General features: G+C 39.9%; 2 protein-coding genes across 12 annotated transcripts; one reads left to right on the forward strand and one right to left on the reverse strand.

Annotated features, from left to right (window-relative positions):
* Nucleotides 1-1718: 1718 nt before the first annotated feature.
* Nucleotides 1719-8074, reverse strand: LOC144658192 (uncharacterized). 5 transcript variants are annotated; one of them, XM_078518560.1, is made up of 5 exons: nt 7833-8074; nt 7149-7202; nt 6000-6091; nt 5408-5490; nt 1719-3557 (listed from the first exon to the last, which is right to left on the reverse strand). In XM_078518560.1, exon 5 carries the CDS (start codon nt 3510-3512, stop codon nt 2121-2123), a length of 1392 nt encoding a protein of 463 aa, XP_078374686.1. In that variant the 5' UTR covers nt 3513-3557; nt 5408-5490; nt 6000-6091; nt 7149-7202; nt 7833-8074; the 3' UTR covers nt 1719-2120. The 5 variants fall into 5 exon arrangements, with proteins under 5 accessions (XP_078374686.1, XP_078374684.1, XP_078374687.1 ...); XM_078518558.1 differs by lacking the exon at nt 6000-6091; XM_078518561.1 differs by lacking the exons at nt 6000-6091; nt 7149-7202.
* Nucleotides 8008-22278, forward strand: LOC144658222 (uncharacterized). 7 transcript variants are annotated; one of them, XM_078518615.1, is made up of 3 exons: nt 8008-8231; nt 13807-14062; nt 14468-15338. In XM_078518615.1, exons 2-3 carry the CDS (start codon nt 13930-13932, stop codon nt 15049-15051), a joined length of 717 nt encoding a protein of 238 aa, XP_078374741.1. In that variant the 5' UTR covers nt 8008-8231; nt 13807-13929; the 3' UTR covers nt 15052-15338. The 7 variants fall into 7 exon arrangements, with proteins under 7 accessions (XP_078374741.1, XP_078374734.1, XP_078374740.1 ...); XM_078518608.1 differs by having other exon boundaries at nt 8011-8231; nt 13807-15338; XM_078518614.1 differs by lacking the exons at nt 13807-14062; nt 14468-15338 and adding an exon at nt 20703-22278 and having other exon boundaries at nt 8211-8231.
* Nucleotides 22279-23630: the final 1352 nt, after the last annotated feature.

The following is a 23630-nucleotide window of genomic DNA, read 5'->3' on the forward strand; positions in this document are numbered from 1 at the left end:
GTAAAATTCCGGTTATAAGCCCTGGGCTTATACAACTTCTTAAGGGTTTTGGCTGGGCTTATAAACAGAGGGGCTTATATCCGGGAAGGCTTATAAGCGGAATAAAAAAATGTTTCGAAACTAGTCACGGCAGCGTTAATCAAAATACGTTTTTAAGTAGCCTTCGTAGCAGGCGTCTGTGTATTCACAGGTAACCAAAGCGTACTATGAGAGTTTGTATGGATGTACTAAGAAGGCTGTATGGATTTGAAATAAAGTTGAGAAAAATATCCCTTTTTACCGGCGAAAAGTTATAATGAAACTTTAAACCTACCTGGTGTCACGTTTTTGTATTTCTAGTGTTTGAAGTCATGCGCGATTTTCGTCTTAACGTACGCAACAGACGGTTAAGACGAAAATCGCGCGTAACTTCTAAAGCACTAGAAATACAAAAACGTACACCGTGGTAAGTTTCATTATAATTTTGTACCGGTAAAAAGATATATTTTTTCTCATCTTTATTTCAAATCAATACAAGCCTTCTTAGTACATCCATACAAACTCTCATAGTACGCTTTGGTTACCTGTGGTGTATTTTTTTGCGCGCGACGGGAGAAATGCGAAAGGCGCGAGGGGGGGAAAGGGGGCCACGCGAGGAAAAAAATCGATTTTTTTTCTCGCGTGCCCTTCTCGCGATTGCGCGCTCTTTTAAACGCGCTAAAAAAGTACACAGACAAATTCCACACACCCCAGACTTTATAATGTTGTTTGGGAAATTGTCATGGGTGTGGGTGGACTGGTGCAAGGAGGGTAGGTCCTTAGTTCCTTGCCCCCTGTTAGGGGATAGGCCCGGTAGGAGGGGAGAGGTAGAGTCTGGAAATCTGGGATAGAGGGCACGTTTTCTTTTGAACAATATACATTTCTTACTTTGTGTATTCTTATTGAACATTCTTTAATTAATTTGGAGGCTCAAAAAATTAAGAAAATCCTAACAGACAGAGGGAAAAGTCTACTGGTAAAGATATCCGAGTAGGAGCTGGGATTGAGCAAGGAAAAAATCTTGTAACCATTAGGAAATAGAGATCTGAATTGTTTTGAACTAACCCAATTAGTACTTCATGGCTTAAACACCTGTCAAACATTTTTTGTGTGATAGGTGTATTGAGCTTTCTCTTGTTAATAGTATTGCTTGATTAACACTCTGGTCACTATGTGAAAATACGGGTCTGAAAACAATTTAAACAATATGTTGTTTCTGATGAATGAGCTTGCAAAAAGGCTGAAACAACTATTTTGCCGGCACGGGACACAACACGGCCTGGGGCCGGTGCACTATGGGTAGTTAGCCAGGGGTATATAATGGGGAGTTAAACACGTGATAGTCATCTAGGCCTCTGAACCAACCCTGTTCAGGGCTCCGTTTATTCTTTGTTTTTAGTTTTTCAGATTTTCTTCCGCCTTGTTGCTGACTAGCCTTGATTTAACTTGTAAAGCCTCCGTAGGATGGGCTACCAATCGTTGGAGCATATAGGATATTATTTTACTTGTATTTTTGAATTTTAATTTGTACACGGCCCCACAAGCTTTTTAGAAACTTTTTACCGTGGTTAAATAAAGATTATTATTATTATTATTATTATTATTATTATTATTATTATTATTATTATTATTATTATTATTATTATTGTGTTCACTAACTTCTTATTTTACATATTCTCACATAGTACTCTCACTAACAGTTGTGAGAAGAAAACAAATTTTATTGTGGTTGTTATAAGCAGTACTGATAGCTCCTTATGCACAGAGATCAGGAGGATATTTTCAAGTATGCTTACATGAAATTAAGGTAAAATGTACTTGGTGCCTGGGGAACTAAAAATATAATTTTACAAATTGACAGATTGATGGCCACTTGGTCACCCCCTGGCAAAAACTTTAACTTTTTCTCTTGGAGGCATTAATTCTAGAATAAGCCACATATAACCCAATCAGAACTTCATGGCTAAAACACCTGACAAAGTTGTTCTGCATAATAGATGCACAATAGGTGTCTTGAGATTTCCCTTGATAATTTTACCATTTTTAACAAAATTAACGGTTGTCACTAGGTAAAAAGACTGGTCAGATGACACATAGTAGTATTATGGGTTTTCCTGTTTGATTTCTTTCAGGTCACTTAATAGTTCAGCGATGCTGAAGGCATTGTCATGCTCCTCATTCCTACAAGTCCCTAATGTGCTGCATGTTGCTTCATCTTGCTTTAGGACCTCTTGCCCATTATAACACTGGCCATGCTGATTAACTTCATAAGGTTTGTTACCTTTGTGTATTAGGTCTTCTGCTAAATTAAAAGGCTTCTCTCCTGTAAGAGTTCTTTTATGTTGATTTAAATTTCCTGCTTGATTAAAACACTTGCCACACTGGTTACATTCAAAAGGCTTCTCTCCTGTGTGAATTCTTTTATGCTGCTTTAGATGCCCTGCTAGACTAAAACACTTGCCACACTGATTGCATTCAAAACGCTTGTCATGAGTGTGAGTTCTTTCATGTACCTTTAAATTTCCTGCCTGAGTGAAACACTTGCCACACTGGTTACATTTAAAGGGCTTTTCTCCTGTATGTGTTCTTTTATGCTTCTTTAAATGTCCTGCCTGATTAAAACACTTGCCACACTGGTTACATTCAAAAGGTTTCTCTCCTGTGTGTGTTCTTTTATGTTGCTTTAAATTTTCTTCACGATTAAAACACTTGCCACACTGGTTACATTTAAAGGGCTTCTCTCCTGTGTGTGTTCTTTTATGCTTCTTTAAATGTTCTGCCTGATTAAAACACTTGCCACACTGGTTACATTCAAATGGCTTCCCTCCTGTATGAGTTCTCTTATGTTTCTTTAGATTTTCTTTATGATTAAAACATTTGCCACACTGGTTACATTCAAAAGGTTTCTCTCCTGTGTGTGTTCTTTTATGCTTCTTTAAATGTCCTGCCTGATTAAAACACTTGCCACACTGGTTACATTCAAAAGGTTTCTCTCCTGTGTGTGTTCTTTTATGTTCCTTTAAATGTCCTGCCTGATTAAAACACTTGCCACACTGGTTACATTCAAAAGGCTTCTCTCCTGTGTGAGTTCTTTTATGTCTTTTTAAATCTCGTGCCTGATTGAAACACTTGTCACACTGGTTACATTCAAAAGGCTTCTCTCCTGTGTGTGTTCTTTTATGCTCCTTTAAGGTTCCTTCACGATTAAAACATTTGCCACATTGGATACATTTAAAAGGCTTCTCTCCTGTGTGAGTTCTTTTATGTCTTGTTAAATCTCCTGCCTGATAAAAACACTTGCCACACTGGTTACATTCAAAAGGCTTCTCTCCTGTGTGTGTTCTATTATGTTGCTTTAAATGTCCTGCACGATTATAACACTTGCCACACTGAAAACATTCAAAAGGCTTTTCTCCTGTGTGAGGTCTTTCGTGTTCTTCCTGATTGCCAGTTGGAGTGAAACTCTTTCTGCACTTTGTGAAATCTTCAGCCATCAAGGTATATCTACTTTAGCACTGGTCATATGTCATATATCAGACCTTAAAACACAAAAAAATAACATTAGTGTGTTGTTCCAGAAAATATCCACGCATCTCCCTTCCCTTACAGAAGGAGTTTTGATTTGAAGTTCCCACCCCCTGTAAATTCCAATTGAGTCTCAAACTCTTGTTTAAAAATTTTGGCGATTGAGACCCCCTCCCACTCCCTTAGAATTTCCAGCAACCCACTGTGGGGTGGGTATGGATTTTGTCTGGAGCCACTTATTCTCTTGTCATATTATATGCAAGATTACCGTACCCAAATTCGCAAGTAGCCAATCAGAAGCGCGATCTACTGTCCTGATATCCTACGATATCAAGTCACTGTCCTGATATGCCACCATATCATAGCCATATATTTTCAATTAAAGTAGCATTAGCGTACGATGAATTGAAGAGGTTTTATCGATTAAACAAAACCTCGTAATTTAAATTTAGCTGGTGTTTACCGGTCGTAAATGGAGAAAAACTTTCCCGCCAAAACTAAACTTGAGCACGCTCGCAGCGCGATGTTTGCCGACGAGTATTGAAACAGTTGAGTCGGAGTTTCCAAATTTTTCGCTAAATTTTAATTTTGAGAATTTAGAGAATGAAACTCCAAACAAAACAGTAAAAAAAATGTCAGAAGAGGAACTTGATAAAAGTGTTGAAGACCAAAAAAGTATCAATACAAGCAAGTTAACACAATTTACACTACGTGCCTGGCAAGCATGGGTTCAACAGAGCGATTAATATCACCAGATTTTTGGCTGAATTTGGGTACGGTAAATACCTAATAGTACCTTTTTGGTACGCTTCAGCGTCATATCAGGCTCGTTTGGACTCGCCATGGGTATTTTGGCTCGACTACGTCTCGCCAAAATACGAACCATGGCTCGACCAAACTCGTCTGATATGCCGCCGAGGCGTACCAAAAAGGTACGATTAGGTATAAAAAGGTAAGGTAAAGTCTGTGTCCGAGCCATGAGGCTCATACAGCCGGAGCTTATCCCGGTTTCCGTAGCATTAAGCGACTAGGAGTATTGCTACTCCCCCCTGGACGGGATGCTAGTCCATCGCAGGGTTACCCCCCAGCAGTAAATTCGCCGGTACCCATTTGTACACCTGGGTGGAGAGAGGCACTGTGAGAGTAAAGTGTCTTGCCCAAGAACACAACACAGCGCCCCGGCTAGGCCTCGAACCCGGGCCGTTCGACTCGGAGGCGAGCGCGCTAACCATTAAGCCACCGCGCCTTCCACGATACGATTAGGTATAAATACTGTATAATGTGATGCACAAGGCAAGGTGAAAATTATCCCTCATCCCCCAAACACACACTAGGGCTTTGAGATTTTTATGAGGAGGATGTTGTATGTTAAAAATAAGCCAGGGGAAGCTACTCCCATATATGGGCTCTACGGGTATATGTGGCTTAATAGGGAATGCTTTTTGCCTCTGACTCTGGAATAGGCTATAAAAATCACTGTTTCTTTTGGCAAAAGGAATATATTTTACTTCAATTTTGTTTCGTTTCCTCAGCAACAAAATGGTACTGTTTTGAGTTCAATATAAACTATTAACCCAGTACAGTCAGTGGGAGCTACTATCCAATCAGAATCTTTTAAAAACACTCGTTAACACAATTTCAACACATTTTAGCATAGCAAACAAACTGGTAAAAACCTTTAAAATATTGTAAATATCGTAAAGATAATTGTCAGGAAGACGAAAGACATTGAAAATTATTACAAAATAGAATTAAGGTGGCTGATAACTGTTTTCAGTGATTTCTCGACCTTATACTTTCATGGGTCAGTTCTACAGCACTTTATCAACTGCTATTACAGACACTTGTAATTTTACATTTTTACCTTTTTAACTTGATTTTTAACTTTGTAAGTAGTTTTATTTTAGGACCTCCCTGAAAACCACTCCATCAAACAAACCAAACTCACTGAAAAAAAAAAAAAACATTCTGTAATCTATAACCAGTTCTTGGAGGCTCAAATTACTTCAGCCAGGAGTGTAGCATGTGTTTTTCGTAAATGGAGAAATTCTGAAGAGGTGCCTTCAGATGTGCTCTGGGTTGATAGCTTTAAGGCTACCAGGATTGCCACTTTGACATGATGAAGGGCAAAGATTTCAAGGTTTTAAAGAAAATAGGTGAGAAAGGCTGTGCATTCAGAATTGCAAACTAGTGTGGACAATAGGCCACCTTCAACTTGAACTGGCTGCTTTCTTGTGGCCTATAAATGTGTAATTTGCTTGTAGTTTAATACAATGAAAATGGTACTTAACAATAATCCCAGAATACCACAGGGTTCCCATACAAGCGGCGTGACTGTTTATATGTTCGAAATGTAAAGAAATGTATGGGGATATGGAAAGGGTCTTATTATGGTAAACTTATTTCGAGTAATGTCTACTAACTGTCTTTTAAGCTCAAAATAAACGTAAACCTACCTCAGCTGTTGTCGTTTTTGAGCCTCAAAATGGCGAATTTGGGCATTTTGGAGGGTTTTGCGTTGACTGTTACTCATGTTATAATGTTATACCTTAAAAGTAGACACAACTCGAAATAAGTTTACAATAATAAGCCCCTTTCAATATCTCCATACATTTCTTTATATTTCGAACATACAAACAGTCACACCGCTTGTATGGGCCCCCTGTGGGAATAATGATATGATAGATACATGTAGATAGATAGAAATTAGGGCCTGTTTACATGGAGGTGGGGGACCCCGGGTAGGTGAGGTAACCCGCCTAGATGGGGTAACCCGCCTTTCCATACAATCTCTCATTTTTTCTTGATCACGTTTACATGATAGGTGGGGAACCTCGCCTAGGCGGGTTGCCCAGCCTGTCGGGTAGGGTAACCCTCCCAGCCGGGGTCACGTTTTGCCATGTAAACGTTTCAAGGTGGGTTACCCGTCTACGGCCTGGGTTGACTCATGTTTAATCTGAATGTGCGCCAAATGCAAACCACACAAGATATGGCTGCTTACGGCTTCAGATACCGCTACAAGCCCAGCAAGCTTTTCCTATAGCTTCATCTGCCCGATGTGGAACAACAGTGCAAAAGATGCTTGAAGAATTAAAAGTGAAAGTGAAGCATCTAGCGTAGGCCTGAGCGAGTCTCATGCTTTGACTATAAACAACAATGACTTCGACAACTGCTTCGACTACTTTGCCTAATCAACTAATCAGTCGAAAGCAGAAGATGAGAGAAATCCTCTGGAAATATAAAAGATTGCGTTACAAAACGAAGTGCGACTTGCAACTTCAATGGAATTTATTTCGAGGCTGACCTGGCTTGCCCTTTACGAAAATATGTCATTGTATGGCCTTCGATATTCTCAGAAACAAATTCGACTCTGAAGTTCAGTAACTGAGTCTATGAAACCACTGAAAGGAATGTGAGAAAGAAATCTCGAAGCCATTTTGTCTGTTTACGTGCTAACCTCGTGAAAAGGTCACCCCGGGGTGGCGGGGTAGGTAAGATTGTAGTAAACGCAAGCTAATTTTCGACCACAGCTGGGCGGGTTACCTCACCTACCTGGAGTCCCCCACCTCCATGTAAACAGGCCCTTAGATAGATACTTTAAATACCTTTTGTAATTTGTTCTGTTGTGTTCTTTTAACTGTTCAACTGTTCTGGGATTTCTGTTATTAAGTAAATAGTAAAAAAGGATGAAAAAGACCTGCTTTTGAGGGGCTTGCTTTGTATGTATAGGCATAGTTTCTACTAACTATGGTATAGGTATACCAGAGCCAATTTATTTACGCACGAGCACAATCGAATGCAATCCTCTTAATTGTGTTTGATTAAGTTTGGTTGACGAACTCAATCGAAAAATTCTGATGGATTGAGTTTGATTGTTTCGGAAATCAAACTCACTCAAAGTTCAGTGTTCGATTTCGTCCGATTGCCGAACTTAATCTACGGATTATATTAAGTTCGATTGAGTTCGATTTTCGACCGTTCGATCAACCATCTATGCCGGGAAATATTTCACGTTTATTCCCGAGCGTAAATTCCAAATATCAACGTTTGATTCTTATTGATTCTCCAGCTGTTTTCTGTAAAAACATACACGTGTCATTCAACATATAGGACGTCGACATAATATTTGAAGAACAATCATAATGGTGGAAATAATATAAATCAGTAACAGATGGATTCCGTTTTGTTTTTTCACTCCCTATTTCAGTATGATACAAAGAGGAACCATCGCAGACCAAGTAATTGTTACTCTACTGTCCCTTAAACACAATATTTCCACTTTTTCTTACCTCCATTGAAGCAAAACAGTCTTTCAGTAAACTGCAGAAGACTTCCATGCCTGTCTCGTACCCAGTCGTCTTTTCAGTCCGCGGCCATTGAAGTACTAGAGTCCAGTCTGCTCGCCAGAACTTTAAACAACAACCCGAGGACTCCCGTAACCTGCGATCAGGCGTTATTTTTCTCCTTCCCTCCGCCGCGAAAAAAGAAAGCCTGATCGCAGGTTAGGACTCCCGAGGACAAGACAAATTCCCAAAGCCCGCCCTCGATCTGGTGTTCGCTCCTTCATAAAGTCGCGGCGAGTAGACTGGGCTCCAGTACTTCAATTTTAATGGACGCTTTCTGGCTTTCTGATCGATCGCGTCGAAGTCTTTTGCAGTTTAGTTTTAGACTGTTTTGCTTCAGTAGAGGTAAGAGAAAGTGGAAATATTGTGTTTAAGGGACAGTGGAGTAATATTTAAGCAGTTTGCAAGGCGTTCATGCGATTATTTGCCATTTGCGACCCTGTTTTTAAGACAATAGGTTGTCATGAAAACTAAGACCTCAAAACCTAAGATCATATCTATTTTGTAGCTTGTCGCGTATAGGTGGGGTTATTTTTCGTAATTTGCAGGGTTGGAAACTAAAATTTCGGAGCACTCACCATCTGGGCTATTGATAAAAGAAAGAAAAATTTAGCCCCTCTCCCCCCACAAATAATAGAATATAAAACTTAATTTTTAAATCATGTTTGATACTCATCGTGCCACCATCACTGGTCAATCGCAATACAGACTGCAATATATTTCTTCCATGAAAAATCGCCAAAAATAAACATTACTCCACAATAAACCATGAGCACGCTTACTTGAAAAGTTGAAACGCAGTTTTTAATTTGAAACGTCTTCCCAAATTCCTGAAGTTTGCAAGCAGGGTGTTGAAATTGGGTAGTAACGAAAACGAAGACCCCGAAAACGAAGACCTAAGACCTAAGACCCATACGAAAACTAAGACCCATACGAAAACTAAGACCCGTACGAAAACTAAGACCCATACGAAAACTAAGACCCATACGAAAACTAAGACCCGTACGAAAACTAAGACCCGTACGAAAACTAAGACCCATACGAAAACGAAGACCCATACGAAAACTAAGACCCGTACGAAAACTAAGACCCATACGAAAACGAAGACCCGTACGAAAACGAAGACCCGGCCAAAACCAGCGTTACCCAGAGTTGCGTGACATTAATAATAATGACAGAATAATATTGAAGCAGACTGAGCGTACCACGAACGTACTACTGATCAAAAGTCTAGGCTTGATCGAAAACTAAAACCTGATCGAAAACGGTTGCTTCTGCGTCACAGAAGAGACAGCCAAAGTCCCCCAGCAGTAATGCACCGTATCGAAATCTTCTCGCGCACAATACTTGCTTCAATAAACTTCGCTACCCGATTATTATTTCTCGCTTTACATCCGCGTAGAGGGGTGCGGAGAGAAAAAATTAATACAGGTGTCAAAATGTACTAACGGGAAACTGTGCCGATCTATCACCTCTTCACATCTGCTGAGCGGCAGTCTTTCGACTCTACTTGACCTAGCTAAAATCGCCTCCTCATAATACAACTGACAGAGCATAGTGCCCTTTCTAAACATCTTTGAGGCGTCAAAATATAAAATTGGACGACCAAATCCAATTTTACCGAACGGCTTACTTTGTACAAATTTATGTCACGAAATAGGAGTCTGTGTAGGCCTGTCATCTGTTTTTTGCTTAGTAAATAAAGTTTTTGTTAGTGCTTCTTATGTGTAGTCATATCAATAGTGACCTTTCATTCATTTGCCGGGGCCGACAGGCGTACTTGCCAAGATGTTTTAATTTTACTCATGTAGCGCGTAGCGAGGCGTACTCACTTCAAAATGTAGGATTTCAATGAAACTTGATCGATACGTTCTCAGTACTCGCCTGCTTCAATATTATTCCAATCCAACACTAATTCGTAGAGTACAAACATCGCGCAAAACGAGTACAAATGTCACACGATATTTGACCATATTTGTACTTGTCTCATTTCCCCGACCAAAAGATTAAAAACCTTGGCAAGTCATTTGTGACCTAGGCTCCCGCAGTGCTATCAGAATGGAATTTTCAAAAGGAACAGCATCTTTTCCTTCCGTTTACGTGTTGAAGTAACTGTAACGTTCCATTTGTCGAAAAATTCTCACCGAAAACTCCATGTAAATGTAAAGCGCTCATTGATTTTCGATTTCAGTAGTACGTTCTCAGTACGCTCAGTCTGCTTCAATATTATTGTCACTATTATTAAGGTCACGCAACTCTGGGTAACGCTGGTTTTTGCCGGGTATTCGTTTTCGTATATACGGGTCTTCGTTTTCGTACGGGTCTTAGTTTTTGTACGGGTCTTAGTTTTCGTATGGGTCTTAGTTTTCGTACGGGTCTTAGTTTTCGTATGGGTCTTAGTTTTCGTATGGGTCTTAGTTTTCGTACGGGTCTTAGTTTTCGTATGGGTCTTAGTTTTCGTATGGGTCTTAGTTTTCGTATGGGTCTTAGTTTTCGTACGGGTCTTAGTTTTCGTATGGGTCTTAGTTTTCGTACGGGTCTTAGTTTTCGTATGGGTCTTAGGTCTTAGGTCTTCGTTTTCGGGGTCTTCGTTTTCGTTACTACCGTTGAAATTGCGCAGAAAAAGAGGCAGGAAAATCGGGAAATAGCGATCGCTCTGCGTTTCGTGGCTTGGTAGACGAGTTAGTGTGTTTACCGTATTTACTGGAATAAGCGCCACGGCGGTTATTAAATTTTTCTCGTCTTAAGGTGGCTCGTACCGGTTTTTCTTGCGTGGGAAGTCTGGTGACTAGCGCGCGCGTCACACTTCATACCCACGAGTCACGCGCGAGATTTGAAAAGGAAAACAAACATGGCGGCCGAGTGCAAGGTTGCTTTTCTTCATTTTAAGGAAAAATTCCGCGTTCAACTGAAGTTTTTTCAACAAGAACATTTTAAGTCAACTTAATGTTCGACAGTCAAAATGTTTTCGGATCTCACTGCTCGAGTTACAAAAGCAAATTCGCATGTGCTACGATCGATCTTGTCGGAGATCGTGACTCAATTCCACTTTTTTCGTTTCAGCTTATTTGAGTTCGCTGTCAAACACATGATTATTCAGACAAAGAAATACTTAAAAGTAAGACCTAAGAGGCACAACTGGCGCCAACTGAAACTGGCTAAATCCCATGAAATCCTGAGCCGAAAAGTTTCGCAGACAAAGCAAGGGGAAGTCCACGCGTGTTGTGCGCATATGTGCCCGCAAAGATCAGCGGTAGTCAGAACTGAGCATGAGTAAATACCAAACTTTTAAAATCGAAATTTTAAAGTGTGCGGAAACGCGCGTGGGAATTATTGAGTTCGCGAAGGCTTTAGCAAGAAAACTAACCCGATGACCCCTATTTTTTATTGCCCTAACATTTTCCTTTTATGTAAAGGAAACGCCAGAAAAAATCTAAAAAAATTCTACGAAAGGAAAAATCCGCTTCGTAGAATTTTTTTAAAATAATTATACAGTTTCTTTTTCATATGCCAAAAGTTATCACGAGAAAAAATATGGGGGTCATCGAGTTAGTTTTCAAGATATAACCACCGGAAGCTGAAAAAGTCCTAAAAATCATTGCCTATCGTTGCCATGGTAACCACTGATGACGTAATTATTGGTATTTTGGATCAACAACACAATGGGTAATTTAATTATACAAAAATTTTGTTATGATCTTTAATTAATTTTTGGCCATTTTGTTCCAAACGTCGCACAGTCAAAAACCTGAAAACTGGTACGAGCAACCTTAAGGGCGACGCTTATTTAAAATTTGGATGCCACAAAGATTCAAATCTTTACAGTATAAATTGAAAAAAAGTGTGTTTTGATTGTCAGCATTCGTCTGTTGTTGAAGAGAAAAGTGGCGCTAGCTGTCCTGGCAAAGTTCGCGGCCTTCACAACATTTGCAGAACAGTACGTATTGTAAGAATGTTGGATAGAAAAACTAAAGGCGAGCGGTAAAACAATTACTTTGAACTGCAAAACATGGCTTTTGATGGAAAGAAATGTCCACGTTTGTTTTAAAGTTGCTTTGTAGCGCTGTCTTTAGTTAAACGAAATTCCGCGTATAAGCGCAGCATCGAGACTGCCGCGCTTGTTCAGGGGCGGCGCTTATTAACTTTTTTGTCCCAAATGCGGCGCTTATTCAAGTAAATGCGATTTGTCCAGAGGTATTCAGGGTTGTCAAAATAAGCCAAAATAAGCCTGTTTTTCCAGTCCACAAGGACAAAACTTGAAAAAATCAGCCTGACTTTTTCAAGTTAAGAACAAAAGTTTCCTGATAGCATCACAGTAATATCACTTCAGTACACTTGCATGGTGATTTTTAACAAAATTGTTCCACTATTTGTAAGTTCCACAGTCATGTCTTGAGGCTCTTGAGTTTCTGAAGTGAAACTTGTGACAGTGTCCTGAAGGAATCCTAGCAGGGGGGGAAGCAACTTCCCATACATTCTCTTATATGAAATCTGAGCGATGCTCTCACAACTTGCAAAGCAATCATCAGGGCGGTAGTCAGTGGATGTCTCTAAGGCGCATGAGCAGCTCCTTTCTTTGTGAACTTGCCAAAACAATAACAAAATGGGACCAGTGAGAGAGTTTGATTTTTTTATATATGTAGTAATAAAAAAGACTTTCTAAGTTTTGTCTTTAAAGCAGGGAAAATTTCTCCGGAAAGGTTCTTGGTGTCAATATGTGGTGTTTGTTATGAAATAAAACCATCACGGGAATGGTAATGAAAACGTGGCGATCGAATATTCCCGCGCTGGTCGGAGCTATTGTTCTTGCTCTATTGTTTCGAGGTTGTTTGTTGACTTGGTCTTTCTTTGTTTTACTTCATTTACAATCCCCATGTGGGCCAGTTGAAAATAGTGGTACAAACATTTGCATTTCAGCACTGAAAAGTAGCATGGCATCGCAAAATTCTGCGTTCTTAAAACTACACGACGATGACGAAATTTCCGGATAAACACGCTGCTTTTAGATTTTTAGTTAAGAGAATTGAACCCCTTTATAATAAGTGATTCCACGGCATAGCAGCTTCCATTTCGCGGGAAAGATTGCCTGTTGCATCATCGTCCAAAAACCGCTGACTACATCGTGGATTGATCGCTTTGCAAGTTGTGAGAGCATCGCTACTCGGTCCCAGACCTCGTTTCTTCCCCCCCCCCCCTGAATCCTAGTTTTCAGAATTTCCTAGTATATGCCAATTACTAAAACTTTCCCCACCAATAGGTGACAAGTTACAAAAAAGATGGGTTTAAGGTCTAAGTTTTCGATGTCACAGTTTTTGTGACATCCATGGACAATATACTACGCTTATCAGTTGAGTACGCAACAAAGGAAGTTTTTCACCCAAGTTTTACTGTTAACACTCTGCTGTTGTCAGGGGCAACAGAGCTAGTTTCCATTGGAAACATCTCGTGCCTTTTGACATCAGCAGTCTGCCACACTTTTCAGTGAATCAACTTTCCCGCAAACGGAACTGCTGACCTCAATAACACAAAATGTTTCCAATGGAAACTACCTCTGTCACAACAGCAGAGTTTTGATAGAGTTAATAGAGACCAAAGCATTTCTTGGTAAATGACTAACTAGTATATAAATGTGTAAATTTGGTTTACCTCTATTCTAATGGTTCAAGTTTTATTGTTCTTAGTTTGTTCTTTGGTATGGTACTGTGTGATAATGAGTTAAACAAAGGAAAAAGCTAAACCAACACTTGCAAGGCTTTGAATTTAGTGCAAAAATTTGAAAGTTTCGGAAGGTGAGCACAATGCCCAACTGGAATTTCTGGGGGGGGCCAACTTTAAGACCTTCCAAAGGGAGGCTAAGGGGAGTTACATGTATGGATATTTTCTAGAATACTCTGACATTGTTTTTCTTTTGTGTTTTAAGGACTGGAAATGATAAATTACTAGCTAATTGGAAAAGTGCATACCTCAGTGGCTAAAGAGTGTAGCAAGCTATAATTACACCCAAACTGGCAATCTTATCAAAAAGAATATACATCAATTAAAAATGCTTTCCTCAGATGGCAAGGAAACATTTCAATGCGAAGAAGACTGTGGCACAAATTGCCCCAATATAGGGCAGCTCAATAGGAATGAAAGAGTGCCCGAAGGAGAGAAGCCTTTTCAATGTAGTCAGTGTGGTGAGTGTTTTGGTGAGGAGGCAAGTCTAACGCAACATAACAAAACACACACAGGAGAGAAGCCTTTTGTATGCAACCATTGTGGAAAATCATTTAATTGGGCAGCAAATTTGGAGCTGCATATGATGTCACACAACGTAGCTCCAGGAGTTCCCGGTAAACCATTTGAATGTAACCAGTGTGGCAAGTGTTTTCATCTTTTACAAAGTCTTAACTATCATAAAAATACTCACACAGGAGAAAAGCCTTTCAAATGTTACCAGTGTGGCAAATGTTTTCATCACCCCGGAACCTTACAGAGCCATAAAAGAACTCACAAAGGAGCGAAGCCCTTAAAATGTAACCAGTGTGGCAAGTGTTTTGATTTCAGAGGATCCTTAAACCAACATAGCTTTTTACACACAGGAGAGAAGCCGTTTGAATGTAACCACTGTGGCAAGTGTTTTAATCAAGCAGGAAATTTAAAGAAACATAAAATAACACACACAGGAGAGAAGCCTTTTGAATGTAACCAGTGTGGCAAGTGTTTTGGTTTCAGATCATCCTTAAAGCAGCATAGCTTTTTACACAGAGGAGAGAAGCCTTATAAATGTAACCAGTGTGGCAAATGTTTCAATCAGGCAGGACATTTAAAGCGGCATAACATTATTACACACATAGGAGAGAAGCCTTTTGAATGTAACCAGTTTGGCAAGTGTTTTAATCATACAGGAAATTTAATTCAACATGTAAAAACTCACACAGAAGAGAAGCCTGTTAATTTAGCAGAAGACATAATGAAGAATAAACAAAAACAGAGAGGTGACGAGCCTGTTGAAGTTAATCAGCATGGCCAGTTTTACAATGGGAAAGAGGTCCTAAAGCAAGATAAAGCAACATGCACCACAGAAGTGTCTTGTAGTATTGAGCAGCATGACAATGCCTTTAGCATCGCTGAATTTTTAAGTGACCTGAAAGCAATCAAACAGGAAAAAGCATTATATTACTGACCAGTTTTTGCAATTGGTCAGGTACTGTACAGAAGGAGGGGGTTGGGGGTTCCCACTTTTTTACAGTCACAAAGAAAAATTTTTTTTACAAAGTCTAAACGGTAAATTACTGAAAAGGTTTAATTTGTGCCGGGTTGTCACTGAAAACAGTTTGTTTCGTTTGAGCAGAAGTTTGTGCTATTTTTTTGTTGTTTGTAAAGGACAAATATAATGGAAAGTAACATCTCGACTTCAACTTAGAAAACTCAAAGAACAAGAAGGGGTTAGCTAAAACTACCGTATTTACTCGAATTTACTCGAATAAGCGCCGCCCCCGAATAACCGCCGCCCTCGAATAAGCGCCGCATTTGGGACAAAATAGGTAATAAGCGCCGCCCCCGAATAAGCGCCGCAGTACCAATGCGGCGCTTATTTGAAGAATTTCGTTTAACTTAAAACGGCACTACAAAGCAACTCTAAAACAAGCTTGAACATTTCTTTGCATCAAAAGCGATGTTTTGAAGTTATGAGTGATTGTTTTTATGTATAACCTTAGAAGCCAACGTCATTTTCAAGCATGCAAGGCTCGAACCAATCGTTTTAAACATAGCTTTTTTCCTTCTAGGGCAAATGTTTAATATAGTTATAATAGATTTTAATAGTTGTATTTTTAATAATTTATCTCTGTAAATTTTTACGCAATTCAGTTTTTAGACTGTCATGTAAGAATATCAATAAACTATCTATCTATCTATCTATCTATCTATCTATCTGTTTTACCGCTCTCCCATTAGTTTTTCTATTCAACACTCTTACAATACATAGTTTTGTAAATGTCGTGATGGCCGCAAACAGTTTGCCACGACAGCTAGCGCCACTTCTGTCTCAGCAAGATACGAATACTGATAAGCAAAGGATGCTTATTTCAATTGCTGTTAAATATAAGATTCTTTTCGGCTGCCAAATTTTAAATAAGCGCCGCCCTCAAATAAGCGCCGCCCTCGAACAATTTAATAAGCGCCGCGGCGCTTATTCGAGTAAATACGGTATGTGGTTTAGTGGTACATGTACATTGTTACGTTCAGTTGCTAGGTACAATTATTGTATTTATTTTTGTGGCAATAAAAACATTTCTAGGGTTAAAGAGTCAGTCAGTATTTTTATCCAATGTTTTTTGGAGCAGTGTTTCTTAACTGCAACATTTTCAAAAGGTTTTGACGTTTCAGGACCCAGGGGGAGGGGAAAGGCGGGGGGAAGGGGGAGAGGGGAGGGGGCATTCTCCTGGACCACCTAGCTGGTTTATGCTAATACATTCCCATCCCCCTCCCACTCATATTCTTACTGTGTGGTCCCTGCTGGTGGAATACAGTTCTTCTAAGTCCTCTAAACAAAAAAACACCGGTATATAATGGGAAACTGCAAAACATCCATTATACACATGTTAAATGGGTAATTATTCCACAGGTCTACATACACACCCCTCCCGCCTTCTTCCTTGCTTAATCCCTCTTGCTTGGATGTCCTCATCAGCAGTAACCTGCAATCAAGCTCCGGACCCTCCCGCCGTAAAATAATGCCTGATCGCAGGTTACATCAGCAGACGCCACCCCTTGCCCACTCCTCCTCCCTGGAATTCTATAATTTCTTTAAATCCTGCAAATAAAGCCCCCTAGCTGTAAGGCCTATTCTCCAAGAATTCTGTACGAGGGGGACATGGGGGGACCCTGAAAACAACACCACAAACAAAAATGCATAATCACTGCAAAAACAATTTATAAAACACCGTTACCGCAATATAATATGTTATAAATTTAACATAATAAGGACAGGTTAACGAGGATAACAGAGATAAAATTTAAATGTAGTTCTGCAAGTGTTAGACAAGAAACTGTAACACTGCTAATAGTTTCGTTTTACCGAACACCGCCAGTTAAAAAACACAAACATCACACACCGTAGGGTTTGAGATCACTGCAACACCGCAAGGATTTAATTTTATTCACCGCAACACCGCCAAAAAAATTAGCAACACCACATATCCCCATGTCCCCCCCCCCCTCCCGCACAGAACCTGCGATGAACATAATTTTCACTGAAAATATAGATGAGGTAGCTAGGAAAATGTTACCCTTTTTCTCCCTTTTAATGAAAGGGAGACAAAATTATTGAAAAGGAAAACATTGAAGATACCGGTATTTAGTAAAAATCCCTTCCGACGGCTGGTATATTGGAGGATAATGCATTATAAAAGATTGCTTAAAAACATGAACAGTTGGCCGAGAAGCAAGGCATCAAGTGCAAGTATTTTCGAGTATTTTGCTGTTTTTTTTTTATCTTGTAAGTTTATTTTTCTGTGTTTGTTACCCGTGGTCTTTAAATAATTCAGCTTTCGATTCATTCCAATGTTCCGTAAGTCCTGCCCACGATCTTATGTTCACTCCCTCCAAAACGCGTGGAGAGTAGACTGGGCTCCAGTACTTCAATGGCCGCTTTCTGATCGATCGCTTCGAAGTCCTTTGCAGTTTCGTTATAGACTGTTTTGCTTCAGTAGAGGTAAGAAAAGTGGAAATATCGTGTCTAGGAGACAGTAGCAACTACAGAATACAGGGCCACTTTTGAAGACGGTGTATCTAAATGTGCTCTATGTATTCGGTGTGAGTTTTCTCGTTTGGCTCAGCAGTATAACTACCGAGCCAAACAGTAGAGTCAATTCGCAAGGAATCCTGTCTGTGTCATGAAATTAGCTAGGAGTTGAAGTCTGCTCGCTTTACACATGTCGTCTGAATTTGTGACCCTGCTAAAGACAATAGGCTATCATAAAAAACCATAGTTAATCCCTGGGAGTAAATAGACGCCCGGGGAACACCAATCGTTCAATTGGGTTCAGGAATCGAACAAAATAGAACATCTATTTTTCTGTGAGTTCGATTTTCGAACCAATCGAACTTAATGATTTTGTTTGGAATCCGTCTCACTCTCTTGATAAGTAAATCATGCAGGACTTAAAACAGGGGGACGGCGCACCATACACTATGCGGTAAAAATCGAACGTTTGATTTAGTGCGATTGTTGACTCGGCTGTTCAGTAATCGAATGTACAATTTCATTCGATTGTCGACTGTTCGGTAATCGAACGTTCGATCACAGGTGTCCCAAGCTCATGATTAGGGAAAGCAAAGAATAAATATTCTATTCATTTATTTTTAGCGTCACGGTGCATTGTGTGAGTCAAAACGTCACTTTTCTGCTGGCGCGGTATAAGGTTACACAGGGATCGATATATGGAACCGTTGAGAATTTGAGCGCTTTATTAATACGTTGTAATGTATGGGGAGTAAAATATCGTAAGTTTAGCAACCCTCCAAGTTTATTTTTTTCCTCAGTGGCCATTTGGCCACCAACTGCTCAAGTTTGGTCGCCAGTACGTTTAGTCGCTAAATTAAGCTCACCATTTCATTCCTCCTTCTCAATTTGAGTCGCCAGGCAGGCGACTTCAGTTCCAATTTAGCTACCAGCTCCAAAATTTTAGTCGCCATGGCAACTAAAATGGTCTTAACTTGGAGGGTTGTAAAAATAGATTGCAAATACTTTGAAATAACTATATTTTTACCTAGATGAATAAAATAAACTTACCACTTGTGTGTTTGTTGTGTTTTTTGGCTATTTGTGCCAATTTGGGCTTCTTGCGCTACCACTGTAATTATTATTATTGCCGTTATTATGAAGGGAATTACAGTGGTAGTGCAAGAAGCCCAAAACGGCACAAATAGCCAAAAAACACAACAGACACACAAGTGGTTAGTTTATTTTATTCATCTAGGTAAAAAAATATAATTATTTCAAAGTATTTGCAATCTAAACTACCTGTAACAATATTTTATTCCCCACATAACGTCTTATAAAGCGCTCAAACTCTCAACAGTTCCCCATGTAACCTAATTCTGCGCCAGCTGAAATGTCACATTTTGAATAAACAATTAATTCTTTGCTTTCCCTAATTGTGAGCTTGGGATGCCTATGGTTCGGAAATGGTAAGGAGGCCCGGCAAATATTAAAGGAGCGGACAAAGAGGCCAAAAAGTATGTTGGAAGGATCCACCACCCTGCACATCTTTTGTTCAGCATACTTTTGATAGAGAGCTTGGGCCGCCTGTGTTCAAAGCGATCGTGTAAGCCGTACGTGATACAGCGCCGTCATGCGAGACTTGTTTACGGATGGTCTGGTCTGGTGATATCGTATTCGTACCCTCATGCGACATCCGCAGACAGCAATGTTTGTGGGCGTTACCAGAAAGACCAGTAGTAAGAAAGAGAGCAAGGGACGAAAGCGATTTGAGGCGAAATTCCGATCCCTCGTTCCTCGCTCAAAATCAAACGAACCGATCTCATTTTTGACATGTGGTTTAAGACTAGTATTCTCTCCCCATACGCTGTAAGAAAATCTTCAAACAAGTCGTTTAAGCTGTATTTTGGGGGACAAGTTTTAGGCAGTTAAAAATTTGTTTTCGTACAATGTGGACCGGAGGATACTGGTGGCGGAAATGCGTCACGAGACATGTGATGTTGGAATACCGTAATGTGTTTCACAAGTAACTTAGCACTTTGTAGAGAAAACCTTGTTTTCCAATTTCAATTTCTTCGGATTGCGTTGTTCCTCGTCTGGTAAATTTCGCTTTTCCCGGAGAGCACTATTCATATTTTGAATCTTACCACCAGTCGAAGGATCAGCTGTTGTTTTGAATTTTGGACTAGTAACAGTTGATTTCATCTGTCACAGCATGGATCTACACACGACTTCCGGTTCCGCCACCAGTATGCTTCGGGTGACATCGAGCCGATCACGTGGTATAATGTTTCGTCCCTTGTCTTTTTTTCGCTTTCCGAAAAAAAAATCGTCGCCCTTTGGGCCCTTCTCGGCACTTCGTGCCTCGTCGGAAAGCTTTGCTTTCCGAAAAAAAAATTTTTTTCACCCCAGGCGACCACTGTCAGATTACGATATCACCAGACGATCTGCAAACAAGTATCGCATGACGGTGTTTGTATCACGTACGCTTACACGATCGCTTTGACGGTCGTTTTGCACAGTAGATAATAATTTTGAATTGCGGACAAACTTGACTCCTCTGTGCCCTGTGTCAATGCCCATGTATAATAGACGCCCCTGAGAGGCAAGCGTGGCCGTGTGGTTTAGGGCGCTGGTGTTGTAATCCGGAAGTCACCGGTTCGAGGCCTGCCCTTGCCACTAGCTGGATTTGTTTCTCGGTTGTCCCGAGTTCAAATCCTCGACCACGCTTTGTATATAGCCAACTGGTCTGCCTCCTGCCAGTTGGGATTTTTAACCTTGTTATGTTCATTTATAAATTATTTGTTTCCTCTGTTTCAGTGGCATGCCTGTAAACTAGCTGTCTCGTTAAGATACATGTATGAAGCTAAGTGCATGACCACTATAAACACATTTTTTTATTAATATCAAACTATGAATGACATTTAATGCATTTTGCATTGGTTAGCACAGATCAGGTTTAGGTTAGTCTCCTACTCGCAAACCTTCTTTTTTAATCTTATTCCATGACCGTGACTTATTCCGTGATCATTCACGGTAACCCTCCTGTGGAAAACGTATGAGTATTTTTTGGAACAAGACAGTGATGTCACTTTCCTTTTGTGTTTTAGGCCTGTGAATGACATTACCTACTTATGGGAAAAGGAGATTTACTGTGATGGCTGAAGAATACACAATTAAGTGCAGCAAAAGTTACACGCAAACTGGTAATGAGGAAGAATGTGCATCCAGGAAAATGCTTTCCTCAGATAGGAAACCATTTAAATGCAAAGATTGTGACAAAAGTTTTCCTTATATGAGCCGCCTCAAAACGCATGAAAGAGTACACACAGGAGAGAAGCCTTTTCAGTGCGGTCAGTGTGGCAAGTGTTTTAATGAGTCAGGAAATTTAATTAGACATAACAGAACACACACAGGAGAGAAACCTTTGGTGTGTAACCATTGCGGCAAGTGTTTTCGTTGGGCAGCAAATTTAAAGCAACATATAAGATTGCACACAGGAGAGAAGCCTTTTGAATGTAACAAGTGTGGAAAATGTTTTAATCATGTAGGAAACCTAAACAATCATAAAAGGACTCACACATTAGAGAAGCCTTTTGAATGCAAGCAGTGTGGCAAATGTTTTTGTCGTGCGCTTACCTTACGGCAGCATAAAAGAACCCACACAGGAGAGAAGCCTTTTAAATGTAACCAGTGCGGCAAGTGTTTTACTCGTGCATCAGATTTAACAAGACACAAAGGAACTCACACGGGAAAGAAGCCTTTCAAATGTAAGCAGTGCGGCAAGTGTTTTAATCAGGCAGGAAATTTAAAGCAGCATGAAAAAATACACACTGGGGAGAAACCTTTTAAATGCAACCAGTGTGGCAAGTGTTTTCACCTCTCAGGAAATTTACATCAACATAAAAGAATTCACTCAGGAGAGAAGCCTTTTGAGTGCAAGCAGTGTGGCAAGTGTTTCGGTCAAGCAGGACATTTAAACAGACATAAAAGAACTCATAGAGGAGAGCATCCTTCTAATTTAGAAGAACTAGTACACAAAGATGACGAGTCTTGTGAAATTAATCAGACTAACAATGGAGAAGAGGTTCTAAAGCAAGAAAAGGCAACATGCCACAAAGAAGTGACTTGTAGGATTCAGAAGGATGATGATGTTTTCAGCATTGCTGAACTTTTAAGTGACCTGGAAGAAACCACACAGGAAAAATTCTAATATTACTTTGCGTCATCAGACTTAAGCATTTTTACAATTAAAGTGACCACTGTTAATTTTGTTAAAAATAAATAGAGGATATTACATGGTTGCGCGGAGATATGAAGATATGATTTTTTCGCGCGAAAGATTTCCTGTTATTATTCCACTATTGCGCCATTTTACCATATTAGGGCAAAGGAACGCGCAAAATATGCCACGTTATTACACAGTAGAACAGGGCAAAAATACGTGCGGACAAATTTGCGGAATACTGGCCCAAACAAAGTGGAAAAATTAGTGGAATAATAAATCCCTTATTCGATGGTTTAACATATAATACGAGCTGACATTTTGCTCATTGCTCGTATTTTTCCGAGCCCCGTAGGGGCGAGGAAAAATACTACGCAACTCGCTAAATATCCGCGCGTATTATATGTTAAACCATCGAATAAGGTGTATGTATTTCACTGATACTTATATAATAATGAAAAATACTATCAAGGGAAATCTCTGTTTGTACATTGTTGTACTCTCATTATTGAATTTTCGTAATCAGTACTTACCCCTCCCTCGTTCAGAACTTTTTTGTTGTTGTTTTCCGCCCAGGACGTGCTCATGCGCGAGTCTTTTATGTGATATTTTTGGAATTTTAACGTATCGTAAACTAGCCTGTTCCAGGCGTGTGGCTAGTTGGGAAGCGGCGCGAAGAACGGCGAGCGAAAAAAAACTTAAAGGAAAGGGGGGGCTGGGAGGGGAATCGCCATCTTTCACTCGCCGTACTTCGCGCCGCTTCCCAACTAACAGGCTAATCGTGAACCTTTTTCTAGAATTTGATGTGTGTATACTTCGCGTTTTCAGGGAATTCGCTTTGTGAATCTTATGTTTTTCAGTGTGACATGTTGTAGGCCAGTTTTTCGTGTGTTCAAAGAAGTCAGCATTTTTGTTTGGACTAAATCGTTTTTAAACGGAATTTGAGCCTACAATAATTGTTTGAAACAGTCTCAAAACACCTTTCTCACAGGGGACCCAAGCGCTGTATTAGTTATACATAATCTTTGTTCTCATTTTATTGCGTTCTAGTGTCTTTTTTGGCCGGTTTGGGGGCGATTTGAACCAGAACGAAGGCGGTTTACGTTGCGAGTTTCAAACGTTAATCGGTCTGTAGCGATGACAGTACGACGCGCCTCAAGTTTCAATTGTTAGAGCAGTTTTTACTTGAGTGTCGAAAGTTAATTGCGTTTGCTTTGGTTTTGCATTACTACGCTTAGTGATTGGCTTAAAAATCTCGCGCCACTTTCTCAGCCAATCAGGAGTAAAACCAAAACCAATCGTGACTCGCTCGCGCACGTTTTCCCGCGCTTTGTGCCAGCTACATGTATTTGCTTCGAGTTTTGATTGGTTTACTGGATTGTCTGTGTCCTTTGTGATTGGCCAAAGTAATTACTTTGGTTTTGGTTTTACGACACTCAATTGAAAACTGCTCATGTAACTCAAGTTACTAACACCATTAACTATTAACTCATCTCGCGGGGGAGTTTCGTGTTGAGTAAATAGTTAACAATAACAATGAAAACTTGAGACTTCATATAGGCGGTATACTATTTCTCAATCTTTTACAGTATAAAAGCCTTATAGATACATCTGCAATATTTCGTTTTGTTCTTGCTTTTGGAAGGGCGGTACAGTAGCCAATTTTTTTTTTTTTTTTTTTTTTACACACACACATTTTGAGAACTTGCCTTATCCCTCGCGTTAATTTCCTTAAACTAAAATAAACTTCCCCTCCAATTCACCTTAATTTTAGTCGAGTTTATTTTAAACACCTTAATTTAGGGTAGCGTTA

This window comes from Oculina patagonica, chromosome 6 (genome assembly GCF_052425735.1).
Source record: "Oculina patagonica isolate OP01 chromosome 6, crgOcupat, whole genome shotgun sequence".
Classification (NCBI taxonomy): domain Eukaryota; kingdom Metazoa; phylum Cnidaria; class Anthozoa; order Scleractinia; family Oculinidae; genus Oculina; species Oculina patagonica.